Below are 17966 nucleotides of genomic sequence, written 5' to 3'. Positions count from 1 at the left end.
GGCTACACCCCCTCAGCCCGTCACCTGCCCCCCCCTCTACACTGCACCCCCTACCACTGCCCCCAAGCCCCCCTCTTTGAATCCACCCCGTGACGCATACCCCTCCATCCCCTAACCCCCCCGACACTCCACCCCCTCACACTGCACCCCCTCGCACTGCCCCCAAGCCCCCCTCTTTGAATCCACCCCGTGGCACATACCCCTCCATCCCCTAACCCCCCCGACACTCCACCCCCTCGCACTGCCCCCTCCACCCCCTCACACCCAAATCCGCGTGTCTAACGATACATGCCTCATTGCCTTCCACAGGGCCAGGAGCCGATGGTCCAGGGATATCGCGGACAAGCCCCCACCGTCCAGCTGCAAGCTCATCCGCCCCCACAGACGCACGGCAGAGGGGGGAAGGAAGACTGACAGGAGGGGCCTCCTCTGAGGCCGGGACACTGGAGGGGAACACACAGAGGACGGACAGACACAACACAGATGAACACAGGACAGACAGTCAGGACACTGATGGCCTGTGTCGGACGAGGAGAGGGCTGCGAGCCAGAACAGTGACGGAGAGAGGCCGGGGACTCTGGACCTGGACAGTGATGCACCGAGGACGGCCAGACAGTCGACGGATACACCGGACACGGTACCTAACGTGGGCCGCGGACTAGTTGCGTCGGTCCAAGGATCGACACAGGAGACCCCAGATCTGGGGACAGACGAGGAGCACGTGTTTGCGGCACTACTGTTATCCATAACATCCACCATCGCAGATACACTCATCTTGGTTGGGCACATAAGTGATGAGGCTTCGGGGTCACTGACTGGTGCGCACCACACAGCCGAGGCGGTACAGCAGGTGAAGATAGGAGCAGCCGAGGGGCTGGACGGTTGGAGGGCAGCCCAGGCCCAGCACCCAGCCGCCGCCCAGACAGTTGCCCGGTTCCTGGACTTACTAGACAACGGGATGACGGCCGTCTTCCAGCATCTGCAGACGCAGTTGGAGGAGTCCATCCGCGACCATGAGCAGGGAGTGGTGCCGGTCATGGCTGCCACCCAGGCCGACACCGAACGGGTGGCGTCCTCGGTGGTGGCAATGGGGGCAACGGTTTCGGCCATGGGTCAGGTTCTGCAAGGCGTGGGGTTTGATGTGCACGCATCATCCGTGGCCCAGGACAGGGCTGCCCTCTCACAGGCAGCCATGTCCCAGAGCCAACTGGACATTGCCGCCGCGCTCTGGGGTCGGGCCCAGTCTCAGCAGGCCATGGCCCTGTCCCAGCAGGTCATGGCCCTGTCCCAGCAGGCCATTGCTGAGAGCATCGGCAGCCTTGCCCACGTGCTGGATGGTGTCGCACATTCCCAGCGGGAAGTAGCTCTGTCCCTGACAGGGATGTTGCACTCCCTGAGCTCCATCGCTGGGAACGTTCAGACCCTGGTCAATTCCACAGTGGGACTCCAGGACTGGCAGTGCCAGGTGTCGGTGGTGCCACGGCGCATGTCTCCGCGGGCACCACCATCCCATAGGGAGGCCCGGGGGCCCCGGGCTCCCTGAGGGAGGAGGAGGTTCTGGTGCCCGCCCCGGTTACACCTGCAAGGGAGGTCCCGGTACACTCGGACTCCCCCCGTTCTGTCCCTGGTGCATCTGGTGGACAGCGGGCAGAGCAGGGTGGCACCACGCCATCCAGCACGCCCGCCGAGTAGCCTGGCCCCTCCAAGCCGTGTCGCCCCAGGAAACGCGCGCCGACGGGGACCAACACCGCAGGGCAGGAGTCTCAGCAGTCCACCTCCACTCCTGATGTACCGTCTGGGGAAACACCAAGACATAGTGGTAGGGCCCTTAAGGCCAAGAAGTTAGACACATAGTAAGTTGGCACAGGTGCAGGGCACAACTTAGCTGTAGGGGCTAGGGCACTTGTATGTGAATGTCACGATTAAAGTCACTGTTACACCAAACCTAGATGCCTCTGTGCTATGTCCGGTGCCTGAGGGGTCGTGAGGGGAACCGAGTGACGCTGGGGGGGGGGGTCGAAGATCTGTGCAACGGTGAGGCCGGGTGTGTTTCTTTTCCACCCCCCCAACACCCCGTTGCCCTCAGCACACCAACGGCAGCTGCCCCACATGGCCATGTGGTGGATTGTCCGTGACGCATACAGGGACCACCGAGGTGGAGGGTTCAGACATGGCCATGAGTCAGACATCGTCTAACGATCCGGAGGTCACAGCTCATCACTAAGCGGGATGTCATCATTCACCATGGCACTGATCACACCCGCTGACACAAGCAACTGTATTAAAACATTCACGATGTGCCGCAGGTGTAAGGTGGTGTGGGCGGTAGGGTTGTGCGATGGTGCGGGAAGTAGAGGGTGCTGGGTGGTGCGGTTGTGCGCAATCCGTGGTGCAAGTGCCTTGCTCAGCGATGCCCTCCCCCTAGTTAGTGAAACGTGCGGCGATCAACGCCTCGCGTGCTCGCTCTCCTAGCCGGTGTCGGCGTGCAGCTGCCTGGCCAAATCCCGCCCCCAGGTCGTGCCTATGCACCCCCCCTCCCCATCCGCCTCCTCCTCCTCAAGTGCAGAGGCGTCGCCCTCATCGGGCTCACCCTGTGCATTCTCCTCCAGGACATCGCCCCTCTGTTGGGCAATGCTGTGCAACACACAGCAGACCACAACTATGCGCCCAACACTGTCGGGGTGGTACTGCAGGACCCCTCCAGAGCGGTCCAGGCACCTGAATCACATCTTCAGGAGGCCAAAGCACCTCTCCACAACACCCATGGTCGCTGCATGGGCCTCATTGTAGCGGGTCTCCGCATTGGTCTGTGGCCTCCGTATAGGCGCCATCAGCCACGACCGCAATGGGTAACCCCTGTCACCCAGCAACCAGCCCCTCAGCCGGGGGGGGTGTCCCTCGAAAATAGCGGGGATGAAAGAATGAGTCAGTATGAAAGCATCATGCACGCTGCCAGAGTACTGGGCGCACACGTGCATTATCTTCATGCGATGGTCGCAGACCACCTGAATGTTCATCGAGTAGTTCCCCTCCCTGTTTGGAAAACGTCCCTGTTATCCGAGGGTGGACGCATGCCGACGTGCACCCCATCAATCACCCCCTGGACCATCAGCATTCCGGCCACGGAGGCGAATCCCACTGCCCGGTCAGCCTGGTGTACACGGTCCTCCGGAAAATTTATGCATCTGTCAGCAATGTCATACAGGACGTCGGTGATGGCCTGGATGCACCGGTGCACCGATGCCTGCGAGATTTCAGACAGGTCCCCGCTCGGCGCCTGGAAGGACCCAGTGGCGAAGAAATTGAGGGCAACCGTGACCTTGACGGGCACCAGGATAGCATGTTCTCCCCCTGTTCCACGTGGTGCCAGGTGTGCCATGAGGTGGCATATATGTGCCATGGTCTCCCGACTCAATCGGAGTCTCCTCCTGCATTCGGTATCCGGAAGGTACTGGAACGACATGCGGTCCTGGTACACTCGAGGCGGCATGGGGCGCCTCTGGCGCCTTGGCACCACCACCTGCTCCTGCTCCTCCCCCTGCGCCCTATCAGGATCCGAATCCTTGTCCTCTGCATGCCCGACGATGTGGTGGTCATTGTCACCCTCCGCCTCCTCCTGCACGTGTCGGGCGGGAGGGCCTGCAGCCTGAGCAGCTGGCACTGGGCCCTCTGCAGCCAGTCCCTCGCTGCAGCCGCCGCTCCAGCAGCTGCTCTGAGCCGCCTTCCGCGGCGGCGCCGAATGGCTACCTGCAGGGCAGCCGCTCCCACCACAGCGGCAAACATAGCTGGCTGGTGCGCAAACATGACAAACTACACGAAGTGGGGGGGGAGGGGGTTGGGAAGGAGAGATAACAACATGTTTAACGATGGTGCTTTGACACCTCGACAGCCAGGGCCCATGGGGTACATGGGTGCCCCGGCTGCCTTGTTCCGCTGCAGACACACATGAAACTTTCGCCCTGCCCACAGTATCCATCCACCGCCCACTTAACCCCATCCCTCCTCATTGCGGCGCCGCTTGCCTCAGCCCATCACCATGACCTGCACTTGGAAGGGTGTCTTTGCCACCGTCCTGCCATGGCAGGCCGGCTGGCATGTCGCTCCTTTCCCCACCCCCCTCCTCCTTTCTCCACCCCCTCCTCATTCCTCCACCGACTGCTCCTTTCCCCACCCCCCTCCTCATTTCCCCACCCTCTCCTCATTCCTCCACCCCCTCCTTCCCCCACCCCTTCCTCCTTCCTCCACCGCCTGCTCCCCCCCCCCCCTCCCGAGTGTGGCGGCATCCTTTTCCTATCACCACCCCCCCGGGCATTACTGCATCCTTCTCCGAGAACCCTCCCACCGCCCCCCCAGCACTGGCCGTGGACGCCACCTCCTGCTGCCTATGGTGAGGCCGGCCACTCGCCTCCTTCCTCCACATCGTCAGCCAGAATTTATTTACCAGGGGTGAACGGGACTTTGGCCCATCCGGGCCGCTGAATAGCAGGGGGCCCGGAGAATCGCCGTACTTAGTACCTCGGACAATTCTCCGGCAGGCGCGGCGCCGATCTCGATGAAGCCGTTCTCGCCGTTTCGGAGAATGTCCGGCGCCACGGGAATAAATGGCGCAAACGGCGATTTTTCCATATGGCGCGGCATGGGAGAATCCCGTCCCAGGACTCCACAGGAATTGCCAGGAACATTTCAACTTCCAATGGGAAATTGCCCAGCTCTCTGCACAAACTAGGGGCGAGATTCTCCGACCCCCCGCCGGGTCAGAGAATCGCCGTGGGCTGGCGTGAATCCCGCCCCCGCCGGTTGCCGAGTTCTCCGGCACCGGATATTCGGTGGGGGCGGGAATCGCGCCGCGCCGATTGGCGGGCCCCCCTCCCGCAATTCTCCGGCCTGGATGGACTGAAGTCCCACTGCTACAATGCCTGTCCCGCCGGCGTAGATTAAACCACCTACCTTACCGGCGGGGCAAGGCGGCGCGGGCGGGCTCCGGGGTCCTGGGGGGGGGCGCGGGGCGATCTGGCCCGGGGGGTGCCCCCACAGTGGCCTGGCCCGTGATCGGGGCCCACCAATCCGCGGGCGGGCCTGTGCCGTGGGGGCACTCTTTTCCTTCCACCTTCGCCACGGTCTCCACCATGGCGGAGGCGGAAGAGACTCCCTCCACAGCGCATGCGCGGGGATGCCGTGACCGGCTGCTAACGCTCCCGCACATGCGCCGCCTGGAGATATAATTTCCGCGCCAGCTGGCGAGGCACCAAAGGCCTTTTCGGCCAGTTGGCGGGGCGGAGATTATTCGGGCGCGGGCCTAGCCCCTTAAGGTTGGGGCTCGGCCCCCCAAGATGCGGAGGATTCCGCACCTTTGGGGCGGCGCGATGCCCGACTGATTTGCGCCGTTTTGGGTGCCGGTCGGCGGACATCGCGCTGATACCGGAGAATTTTGCCGCAGAACTCTAATCTCCTTTCATCAGCACATGGTTCAAATGCTGCATCTGCTGAATTGAGTTCTATCATTGATCTAAAAGCTCAATCATTCGAATGTTGTGTGAAAAAGAGGCTTAATGGTTTTTTCTTGTCATGACTCCTCGTAACCATATTTTTTCAATTCTTTCATGACTATATAGTTTAAATAATAAATGTTAACACAAATTGACATGCGCTACTTCAGCAACAAGTTGTATATTTTCTTATTAATTTACAGGATGTGGGCATCGTTGGCTGGGCCAGCATTTATTGCTCATCCCCAATTGACCTGGAACTGAGTGCTAGGCTATTTCAGAGAGCAGTTAAGAGTCTGGGTATGGAGCACATGTAGACCAGATGGCAGATTTCCTCATGAGTGAACCAGATGGGTTTTTACAACAATTGTTTCATGGTCACCAGTCGACTTTTAGTTCCAGATTTTTATTGAATTCAGATTTCACACTTTGCCATGGTGGAATTCGAACCCGGACTGTTACCCTTAATCTCTGGATTACTAGTCCAGTGACAATACCAATCCTCTGACTAACTTTTGAGACATTGCCCTTGTAGCCAGTACTGCACACATCGCAAGTTTCCAGTCTGGAACAAGCTGTCTGAAAGAAGCACGGATTAGAAGCAAAGCATCCCCCACAGGTTATTCTCTTGTGCCTCCTGGTGACAGATTGCACCGTGCCATTGACCCTCATAATTGAGCAACCTGACAATAAGAAAAAAATTTAAGTTCTGAAAATCTGGACATTGATGGTGTTTCTATAATTTTGAATAATTTAATTTGATTCATTGTTGTACATATGCAGCAGCAAGTGCCCATAAATTACAAATTATAATTCCTGTCATCCTAACAGCCAAAAAGTCTTGCTTTATTGAGACAAACATCTACTGAGCTAGATAACCTCGTATCAGTTGGGTGGCACGTGGTTACCACTGTTGCCTCACAGCTCCAAGGTCTCGGTTTCAATTCCTCTGGTGACTGTCTGTGTGGAATTTGCACATTCTCCCTGTATTTGCGTGGGTTTCCTCCAGGTGCTTCGGTTTCCTCCCACAGTCCAAAGATGTGCAGAATAGGTGGATTGGCCATACTAAATTGCCCCTTAGTTTCCAAAAGCTAGGTTGGGTTTCGGGGATAGTGTGGAGGTGTGGGCTTGGGTAGGGTGCTCGTTCCAGGGGCCGGTGCAGACTTGATAGGCTGAATGACCTCCTTCTGCACTGTAAATTCTATGATTCTATGAATTAAACTCAATTACTCGTGTCTATCCAACAAATTCAGATGAATATATGACTCTTTCCTGTAGAAATGGAGATCATACATGGAGCATAGAGCGGACCGAGAGTGGAACTTCAGAAATGCACTCGGGTATGATGACATCGTCATTAGAGACCAGTAAATGTAACAGCCCCATGGACCCACGAGGCAGGCTGAGTGCAGTTTGCGGTCACCATGACACGAGGCATCCGATCTTCCATTGCAGAGAGTCAGTAGATTCTCTCAGAGACTCGCCTCATAGTGACAGGTACGAAATGAATCATATGATAACGCAAAATTGTGTTCCACACGTATTTATTTGTGGACTGAATCATTCCAAATTATTCCCCAACAATTGCATGGGAGTCTCCAGCTGTAAATCTTGTGGAAGTCCACTGCCTTGGCCACAATCTCCAAGTACTGTAATTCTCTGCATGATTCTTGTCGACACACATGATTTTATTGGACCTAGGTCTCACAACGTAACATGGGGCAGAAAATCCTAGGGCCTTAGTATATCATCAGCAGGAGTAGATTTAGCCTCACCAGGCTTGTCTCAATCATAGCAGCAGATGTCCTTCTAATCCAAAGATCCAGACCTGGCTGTGACCTGGGCCCCGGAAGGTTAGAGGGTGACTAGCAGATACCCCACCATTGGCCCCTCAGACTCTGGAGCCTGCCCTGCATCCTTAATTGGATGGGGCCGCTGTGCACTTAAGGGCCGCCCCCTCAAAAATCACATTCTGGGATCCGATACCGGCTTATATGGGGTTTCCAATGCCTGGATCAGGACCCACAAATGAAAATTTAGCACATCTGCATGAGGATTGAATTCCCCAATACAATGGGAGAGAAAATTTAAAAAGAAAAAAATTACAATGTATCATGCATACAGATGAATTGAAAAATTACAATGGTGCACCAGGGACACGGGTTCGATTCCTGGCTTGGGTCACTGTCTGTACGGAGTCTGCACGTTCTCCCCGTGTCTGCGTGGGTTTCCTCCGGGTGCTCCGGTTTCCTCCTACAAGTCTCGAAAGACGTGTATGTTAGGTGAATTGGGCATTCTGAATTCTCCCTCAGCGTACCCGAACAGGTGCCGTAGTGTGGCAACTAGGAGATTTTCACAGCAATTCATTGCAGTGTTAAAGTAAGACTACTTGTGACACTAATAAAGATTATTATTGTTATATAGTTGCATCTATTTTGACTATTTTACACTATTTCAAGTGTTTGTGCTGTTGATTTTCTTCAGGTATGTGTCTGCCCTCACAACACCAGCCCGTTTATCACCTGTCGATTTGCATTACTCTGTCCCTTCATATGCAACCGGTTTTGAGATGTCTCCGCATGGATCTGCCCACGCAACATCAATGCCTCCAGCGGCGGTTGGTTATACAGTGGAAGATGAACAGCCTTTGTTGAGAAGATATCACAAGTACCAACACGACAACCAGAGACACGATCCCTACAAGCAGCGCCACAACTATCTTCATGATAGCTTCGGAAGTCTACCCCCGAGTCCAATGAGAATGGTAGAGGATGATGAGTATGAGACAACACAAGAGTACATCCCAGCACTAGATCGACCAAAGAAAATGGCAAACAGCAGCAGAAGGTGGAGAAAAACAAAACCAAATGGTCACATTTCACACAGAGCTGAATGCGACTGTGACTCAAACTCAGAGAGTTGCTGCTCTGACACTGATTCTGATGGTGAGAAAGTAGGAGAGCATACACCTTTCTTAAGCACTCCGAACCCTCCAGCAGCAAGCACAGAAACAGCTTCAGTATTCCGGTCTTCTGATAGTAGGACTTACTCATCCAACAGGCACAATATGCGAGAGGACACACGCACCCGAGTAACACGTGTAAAATCAAATCAAGACACAACAACTGTGTAAATGACATACATCTGCAACTGTAAAAATATTTTATTTTATATAATTATCAAATATTCTAAAATTAAATTAAACATTTTATTTTCATTTTAGCAAAGTTGTCTTACAGCTAACCGGAAAGTCTTTTATAGGAAAACATGTATTTATATGTAAAATATGATTTACAGTTAAAGATGATGGTGTGCCAGTTTTTCACATCACAACTAGAATAATATTGTGGTGCCTTTTTGCTGTATGCTGATACCAGATTTCCTGCTGATGTTTCAGTTTTTAGTGTTTCTACTTGGACTCATTATATACTACACACTCTTTATTTCATATTTTAATTGTTACCATGGACTCTCTTCCATTTGGACAGTTATATTCTTTGAATTCTGGACACAGACATCTGTATATGATACTATTTATCATGTACTGGTTCCTGAAAAAGCAACTGACATCCTGGCTGAACTCTATTCTTTATATTATTTTATTCGGAGGACAGAACATAGTTCTATTTATTTTTTCTGCCCCCTAAAAGATTAATAAATATTTCTTACTTTTTACAAGAAGAAAATAACAGTGAAGATTAGATTAACGTTTGCAGCCCATTTCAACCTCGGAATTTACCAGGATAAGATCCCTTGGCACCAGATTGGCAACATGTTATCTGAGTCCACTTTACTGATAGTCTCACCAACATAAAAATTCGAAGGTCAGTGCAAACCAGACATGACATTCAGACGTCACTAAAGAGTCTGCAACATTTCCAGTTATTTGGGTTTTTTAAAAATCAATATTCCCAACTATTTTGATCAGAAAAGTACAAAAGCATCATTTGACAAAAACATCAGACCACTTTCATTTTAATGTTATTTTCAAAAATACTTTGAAAATGGTCAGATTGGAAACTGGAAACTAATAAGCAACAACTTTGTGGTATTTGTTTTTGATGGGATTTTTGCAACATGATTTTGCATGTCTTTACCATTCCAAATGGACTGATGCATGGAAAGCTAGGAATGAGAGATTTAACATGTTTTTAATGAACTGCATAACTTTTCATCTGTTGTCCCTTTTAGTGCAGGTTTATTATGGGTTCTGCAATCTTTTATTGGTACATTTCAACCGTTTGCCATGCAGGGCTGAAATATGGAATTAGCATTATCCATTTTGAAATAAACCTATATTCTTTACTTCCAATGAACCCCAATGCTTGGTGTAAAACACTGCATGCCAAATAGCACACAGCATTAATCTATAACATGCGACTGAGGAAATGCAGCACCCACAATACAATGATTAACTGCTTTCCCAAATTCCCACAATGTATTCATCCTCGGCAAAGTAGTGACGGCCCAGCAGCCAGCTGTGCAGATTCAGTTACATTACTCATTCTACAATTGACTTGCTTCACAAGTGAAAAAGCATAAGGGATAAAGTTAATGGCAGCATTTTCTTTTATTTCTAGAATAGGGTACAGTGTGTGACTTTTAAATACTTTATTTGAAGTTAATTGTTGCCATTAGCTCTTCAAAAGACTGCTATCGTGTGCATTCAAAAATAAGCAGGAATTTTGTGCACTCCAGTGATGATGCTATGTTTATTGGAACTGAATCATTTCTGGCAAGAAATCTTACCCTGCTGGATTTGTGAACACAAGTCTTGAGGCTGGTTGTTTTTATAAACATACTAGATACATTTAGGAGAAAAAGAAGACATGAAACCATAGCAGATTTGTGCTTGGAGGAGAGGGATGGATGAGGAGGGAAGATTTTGCAGAAGGTGAATGTCATATTATGTTGTTCATTAAAAATAACAGAATTGCTTTATTATTTAATGGGAAGCCTATTTCACTTCAACTATCGACATCATTGCATTCTCATTTGATTTCTGTAACTTCTATTTTAACCTTTAGAAACCCCATTCGGAATGATATTTTGCAACCCAACGTGCTGTGTGCCAAGTAATAATTTTATTTGATAAACATTCCTATCTTTACAGCAATTTACCTGATTCCCTGGAGATTCATGTTATTGTTCGATCCATTCAGCTAGCCTTCCTAATGTGAAGCATGTCAAGATTTTTAAAATTGCTTGCTCAGGATTCATTCCGAAAATGAATTTAAAAAATCAATTTATTTATTATAACGTTCAATCTTTATACTGTGGAGGTAGTTATGAAAAATAAACCCTGATTTTGATTCCCATGTTATTCCATGAGCAGGGCAGCAGTAACATTGCAAACGGTTGCTTCTGGTCTGAGGCCTGCCTGCTGTGATTTTCATGTAGGCCTCAATTTCAGCGCCAGTTCTGCTGTAAACAGGCAAAAGCCTCATTAAGCTATGCAAATAAGGGTCCTATGATGTAGTTAGAATGTTAATACTATTCTGCTAACATGGCACCCACCTAGGGAGAAACCTACCCATACATAGGGTGCATGGGAAACTAACCAAGCAAGTCACTTAAAGCAACCCTTGGAAGCAGGCCTGGCAAAAACAAAAGTTAATTTATTTGACAGTTAGTTGGCTTCAGCATGGATCTTTATTGCAGCCCCTGGCCCCTGTTGATAATTTCCACCAACCATCAGAACAGCTGCCAACAACATTGGGGTGGATACTGTAATCATTCAGCACATATCGCCCAATATACTTCAAAGACAAAAACCTGGGCCTTAATTATAGTAGTACGGTGTGATTATATGATGCGACTAATGTCAGAATATTTGTTTACTTTTTAATCACATGCATCATTTAAACGCTACTACGATTATATGTAATAAATCAAAGGTATAATTTAGAACAATTTTGTTTTGGATTAATCAGTCAGATACACCAAAATAACATTCTTGCTTGCTCACTAAAAATCTCCTTTAAAATAGATGATTGAAGGTATAGAAAACCATGTGGATCATAACAGTGGGGCTGTTCTTCATTTGTAAATGGATTTACTTTGTTATTCAGCATTAAGAATTCATCAGTTACAGTCATGCAGCCTGAAACCTACCTTACAGTGGTTCTAGGTAACAACTGTGTACATTTATATTGCTGTTAATTTTGTATCTAGAAGCCAAGCTACTAAATCTTTACGTTGTTTAGAGTTTCCTCTGATGTACTTTGAGGAGACTAACACAACATTTACCTCTTTTGTAAAATAAGGTTTCAGACATTTTGTTTCCGTTTTAGTTTTGTTCGTTGCAGGCTGATTCATGTGGCAGTCATCTTGATGCTTATTTTGAAATATTCCGATATGGTTCTCGCACTTAACATGTGATTAATAGCAGGATCTTATTTTGTATTAAATTCATACTTTGTTGTTTTTTTTAAGTGTTTTTTTTCCTTTTTTTCCCCTCCCCCTGAGTACACTATCCCCAGCTGGCATGAAAGGTCGTGTTTTGTACCCAGTCGTAGGGAATGTGTGAAAGATACATTCTGATTCCCATTCCTTTTAACCGAGCTTCAAAGGTTTGATTTTTTCCAGCGGGAATTCACAAGTGCTTGTGTGGGTGATGACAAAGTAAATGATTCTTCTACTCCCTAATTACAAGATTCTATTCAAATCGTTATCAAGCACAATGCATAAAGTGTTTTAATCTTCAGAGATGCATTAGGCATTTATCACTTGATGCTCTACAGTAGGATTCTGCAGTGCATCTAATAATTTGTGGTCATTATCCATTATCCCCTTCATTAACAACTTGGCTTTGTGCTAATAACATTACTCAGAAAATTATCCTTTCATATTTAGTTCTAATAAGACAATTTCCTCTTTACTTCAGTGAGTTAATCATTGATAAGGATATTTTGGAGAATCTCATTGCAATTCACGGGCAATGCTTCATGATTGGATAGGTCAAGACACTGTGTAACAAAATTAGAAATGAATTTCAGAAAAGATTTGCAAAAGCTTTTCGGAGACTCTGAAGAATCTCACAATTGGGGTGGCTGTTTAGCAGTTCTCTGTATCAGACGTGAGAAGATTTATTAGGCTTTTCTACAAGTGCCACAGCTAACTACTTGTCATGTCTGACTTTTGCCCATATACATATCAAACACAAGTACCGACGATTTATCTGAGGACTGGATCAATGCAATGACATCCAGAAACAGTGATGAGGTCTCAAACAAGCAACCACTGCAAAGTCTTCTGTGTTTATGAAGATGATTTTGCTAAACCAATTTCTCCAATGTTTTATAGTTAAAACGCATTTATATACACTGCTGTAGTATATGAAAATAATTACACGTGACTGAAAATAAAATGGTTATTCACAAAAATGGTTTTAATGTGAAATTCTAAAAGTGCTATTTATCCTAACAGCAGATACCGTTAACCTGGTGATTCTCTCACAAGTGTGGACTGAGATACTCAAATGATATTTGTTAAGTTATTTCAATAGTAAAGTAATGGATTAATTTTGCGGGGAAAATTCAGATAAGATAGATTAGATTTTGATCTTCAATGCGTAGCGTGATTTTAAATTGATGTATAAAGACACCACAAAGGCAATAACGTCCATAATCATACAGCCCCTGCTTGGCATGCTCGTTCTGAAAACATTTTATGACCATCACCAGAAACCGGTGGCCCCTAAAATTGGGTAGCTAGGCCATGCCCCCTGCTTTCCTCACCAACTGTGATTTTACTAGCTATGGGGGAGGCATTGGCCCACTCACCCATGGGCCAATTAAGGTCCTTACTTAAGGGCCTCCTCCAGCTGCTATGGGCATGGGGTGGGTAGTTTCTTTATTGGCACCTTGCCCATTGAAGATCGTCCCCAAGATCTTCTCAACCTTGCATTTCTCCTCCCCCACCATGCTTACTCCAGCACCCACACTACCCCTAACAATGGCAATCATTGATGGACCCAGATACAAAAATTCAGTGAAGGAGGGAATTGAGCCAGTGCCAGGGTGCACACATGTGAGGGGGTGGGGACCGGGGTAGGGAGGGCAACGGGAGAGGGGGATTCCAGGTGTGAAGAACTTGATGGGAGGTGGGGCATAGAAGAGGAGCCTCCCTTAACCTTAGGTGACCAATGAAGGAACTACTATCCACTTGAGCAGTCAGCAGCCCGAGCTGTGAAAGCTGAAAGGCTGTATGCCTACTGTGCGCCTCTCCCACTTACTTTATATCCCAGCAGAGGCAAGAGGAGGTCTGTCAGAGGCCATTAATGGGCCACAAAAGAGCCTTAAATGTCCGATGGTGGGGCAGGCTTCCCAGACGCTGCCTATTACTGATAGGGCAGCACGGTAGCATTGTGGATAGCACAAATGCTTCACAGCTCCAGGGTCCCAGGTTCGATTCCGGCTCGGGTCACTGTCTGTGCGGAGTCTGCACATCCTCCCCGTGTCTGCGTGGGTTTCCTCCGGGTGCTCCGGTTTCCTCCCACAGTCCAAAGATGTGCGGGTTAGGTGGATTGGCCATGCTAAATTGCCCATAGTGTCCAAAATTGCCCTTAGTGTGGGGTGGGGTTGTGGGGATGGGGTGGAGGTGTGGACCTTGGGTGGGGTGCTCTTTCCAAGAGCCGGTGCAGACTCGATGGGCCGAATGGCCTCCTTCTGCACTGTAAATTCTATGATGATCGCAGCGTGGACAGGGAGGTTGCAGGCATGGTGCTCCAGTCATGGTACCCAATTCTACCACCTCCCCAACACGCATCTGGTGTTTGGCGGAGGGGGGGGGGGGTAAATTTCCACCCATATTTCCACTGCAGCCTGATCCATCCAGCATATGCGAGGATTATCATACTGGATAATGTATCTCCCCTCAAGATTACTGACAAATCATAAAAGCTGAAAAGTTGAGTTTAATTTATTGGCCAGCTTCGTAACCAGCTTTCACATGCCAATTTTCTGTCTCTTTCTTACTGACTTAAAATGACATATAACCTCACAAATGTAATTGTTGGAAAACATTGCACAGTAGTTCAACCAGCAGTTTTAAAAATGGTGAGGCAAATATTTTTTTGCAATTGCTGAGATGCATGCAACTGGGATCTCCACCAACGTCCTCTCAAAGGTTTGCAGGTAAATATGCCTCCAGGCGTCCACCTTAAACATCCGCTTTCTATCAGAGAGATTCCAAGGAGGCTCGTCAGTTCCAAGTGGAGTGTCCAGGTTTTAATAAAGGCAGCTGTAACACGATTCATATAAATAATGTAGTCAGTGCTTCTCCTTTCAATTAATACGAGAAATCCCAGTTCTTCATGTTGATAACTGGTATATTGTGAGCAAACCGTAGGAAAGAAGGGCATGTTTTATGAATGTTTTTCATGTTATTTTTGAATGAAACAATGGTTGGTTGAGCTTGTATATTTTGAAATTCAGTAGTTAATCTATTAGTGTTTTTGGAGATCTGGTACACATAGCTGTAGAATATATTAAGGTTCCTTCTGTAGTAGCTTCTCCCTATCCTCAAGAGACCACTACAGCTGCTTTACTTGGGTGTACACTGCACATGTTTTTTTTACCAAATATTAATATAGCACACAAATATGTTTATGGGGTGCATGGAGTCCTTAATATAGCACGCAAATATTCATTTGATTTCTACACTACAACAATAACAACGTGCATTGTATAATGCCTTTAATGTGGTCAAAAACATTTAAAGTGCGTCACAGGAATCAGGCAAAAATGGACGATGAACCAAAGAAGGAGATGTTAAGACAGGTGGCTCAAAGCTTTGTGAAAATAGTAGGTTTTAAGGATGATTTGAAGAAGGAGGGAAAGGTGCATGGATGTTTAGTGAAGTAATTCCAGATCTTCAGGTTTAAATGGGCGAAGGCACACCTGAGACTCTGGTGTATGCGCAAGAGGCAGGCCCAGTCGAAGAGAAAGATGGGGCTGAGGTTTTCCAGCTTTTCCCAGAGACCGGGCTGTGAGGTGGGAGGGCTGGAATTATGGCAGGGATAGGCATTGGGAGGGAAGACCGACCTCTTCCTATCACCATGACATATTGACAGTGGTGGGAACATCGGTACAGCTGCCCTCCACTCAACTGAGCCAAATAAGAGCCCAGTAACAGGCCACTTCTGATCCCAGGGACCCATGATGTGAGTGCCCGCCACTATGTCACAAAGCTATTAGGTAAACCCTAGTAGCCTCCCGACATGTTAGCAGAGGTGGTTGTTGATGGCCACGCCATGGCCCATAGAGGGGCAACCAGTGGCAATGGTAATGAACAAGGTGCTGCTATCAGAACAGCCTACCGCTCCGTGTATGCAGATGTGTGCTTCGCTCCGTGTGCATTAATGTGTGGGATCGCTCCGTGTGTTTAGATGTGTGGGATCGCTCCATGTCTGTAGGTGTGTGGGATCGCTCCGTGTTTTTGGACGTGTGGGATCTCTCCGTGTTTGTTGGTGTGTGGGATCGCTCCGTGTGTGTGGGATTGCTCCGTGTGTGTAGATGTGTGGGATCGCTGCGTGTGTGTAGATGTGTGGGATCGCTCCGTGTGTGTAGATGTGTGGGATCGCTCTGTGTGCATAGATGTGTGGGATTGCTCCGTGGGTGTAGATGTGTGGGATCGCTCCGTGTGTGTGGGATCGTTCCGTGTGTGTAGATGGGTGGGATCGCTCCGTGTGTGTGGGATCGCTCAGTGTGTGTAGGTGTGTGGGATCGCTCCGTGTGCATAGATGTGCGGGATTGCTCCGTGTGTGTAGATGTGAGGGATCGTTCCATGTGTGTAGATGTGTGCGATCGCTCCGTGTACGTAGATGTGAGGGATCACTCCGTGTGTAGATGTGTGCGATCACACCGTCTGTGTAGATGTGTGGGATCTCTCCGTGTGTGTAGATGTGTGGGATCGCTCCGTGTATGTAGATGTGTGCGATCGCACCGTGTGTGTAGATGTGTGGGATCTCTCCGTGTGTGTAGATGTGTGGGATCGCTCCGTGTGTGTAGATGTGTGCGATTGCTCCGTGTGTGTGGGATCGCTCTGTGTGTGTTGGTGTGTGGGATCGCTGCCTGTGTGTGGGATCGCTCCGTGTGTGTTGGTGTGTGGGATCATTCCGTGTGTGTGGATGTGTGAGATCGCTCCTTGTTTGTGGATGTGTCAGATCGCTCCGTGTGTGTGGATATGTGGGATCACTCCGTGTGTGTATGTGAGGGATCACTCCATGTGTGTAGATGTGTGGGATCGCTCCGTGTGTGCGAGATCGCTCCGTGTGTGTAGATGTGTGGGATCGCTCCGTGTGCGTAGATGTGTGGGATCGCTCCATGTGTGTGGGATCGACACGTGTGTGTAGATGTGTGGGATCGCTCCGTGTGTGTAGGTGTGTGGTATCGCTCCATGTGTGTAGGTGTGTGGGATCGCTCCGTGTGCGTAGGTGTGTGGGATCGCACCGTGTGTGTGGGATCGCTCCATGTGTGTGGGATCGCTCCATGTATGTAGATGTGTGGGATCTCTCCATGTGAGTAGATGTGTGGGATCATTCCGTGTTTTTGGATGTGTGGGATCGCTCCGTGTGTGTGGACGTGTGGGTTCGCTCCGTGTGTGTAGGTGTGTGGGATCACTCCGTGTGTATAGATGTGTGCGATCGCTCCGTGTTTGTGGATGTGTGTGATCGCTCCGTGTTTGTGGATGTGTGGAATCGCTCCGTGTTTGTGGATGTGTGTGATCGCTCCGTGTTTGTGGATGTGTGGAATCGCTCCGTGTTTGTGGATGTGTGGGATCGCTCCGTGTGTGTAGATGTGTGGATCGCTCCGTGTTTGTGGATGTGTGCGATCGCTCCGTGTGTGTCGATGTGTAGGATCATTCCGTGTTTTTGGATGTATGGGATCGCTCCGTGTTTGTGGATTTGTGGGATCGCTCCGTGTGTTTAGGTATGTGGGATCAGTCTGTGTGCGTAAATGTGTGGATCGCTCCATGTTTGTGGATGTGTGGGATCGCTCCATGAGTGTGGATGTGTGGGATTGCTCCGTGTTTGTGGATTTGTGGGATCGCTTCGTCTGTGTAGATGTGTGCGATCGCACCGTGTCTGTAGATGTGTGGGATCACTCCGTGTGTGTAGATGTGTGGGATCGCTCCGTGTGTGTAAATGTGTGGGATCACTCCATGTGTGTAGATGTGTGGGATCGCTCCGTGTTTGAGGATGTGTGGGATCGCTCCGTGTGTGTAGATGTGTGGGATCGCTCCGTGTGTGTAGATGTGTGGGATCACTCCATGTGTGTAGATGTTTGGGATCACTCCGTGTGTGTAGATGTGTGGGATCGCTCCGTGTGTGTAGATGTGTGGGATCACTCCGTGTGTGTAGATGTGTGGGATCGCTCCGTGTTTGTGGATGTGTGGGATCGCTCCGTGTGTGAAGATGTGTGGGATCGTTCCGTGTGTGTATGTGTGTGGGATCGCTCCGTGTGTGTAGATGTGTGG

The 17966-nt window shown here is 49.2% G+C and overlaps 1 protein-coding gene across 2 annotated transcripts in view; it reads left to right on the top strand.

Moving 5' to 3' along the window:
• LOC140426939 (pro-neuregulin-2, membrane-bound isoform-like) overlaps window positions 1-9798 on the top strand; it is a 1113957-nt gene extending 1104159 nt beyond the window's left edge. For both annotated transcript variants that reach the window (XM_072512245.1, XM_072512244.1), the window contains exons 10-11: window positions 6765-6983; window positions 7971-9798. In XM_072512245.1, the coding sequence (XP_072368346.1) occupies window positions 6765-6983; window positions 7971-8619 (868 nt within the window). In that variant the 3' untranslated portion in view covers window positions 8620-9798. The remainder of the gene's footprint in view (window positions 1-6764; window positions 6984-7970) is intronic.
• The last annotated feature ends 8168 nt before the right edge of the window (window positions 9799-17966 follow it).

This window comes from Scyliorhinus torazame, chromosome 7 (assembly GCF_047496885.1).
Source record: "Scyliorhinus torazame isolate Kashiwa2021f chromosome 7, sScyTor2.1, whole genome shotgun sequence".
NCBI lineage: Eukaryota > Metazoa > Chordata > Chondrichthyes > Carcharhiniformes > Scyliorhinidae > Scyliorhinus > Scyliorhinus torazame.
Note: the sequence above shows the minus strand (reverse complement) of the source record. Positions and strands in the feature narration are given on the sequence as shown.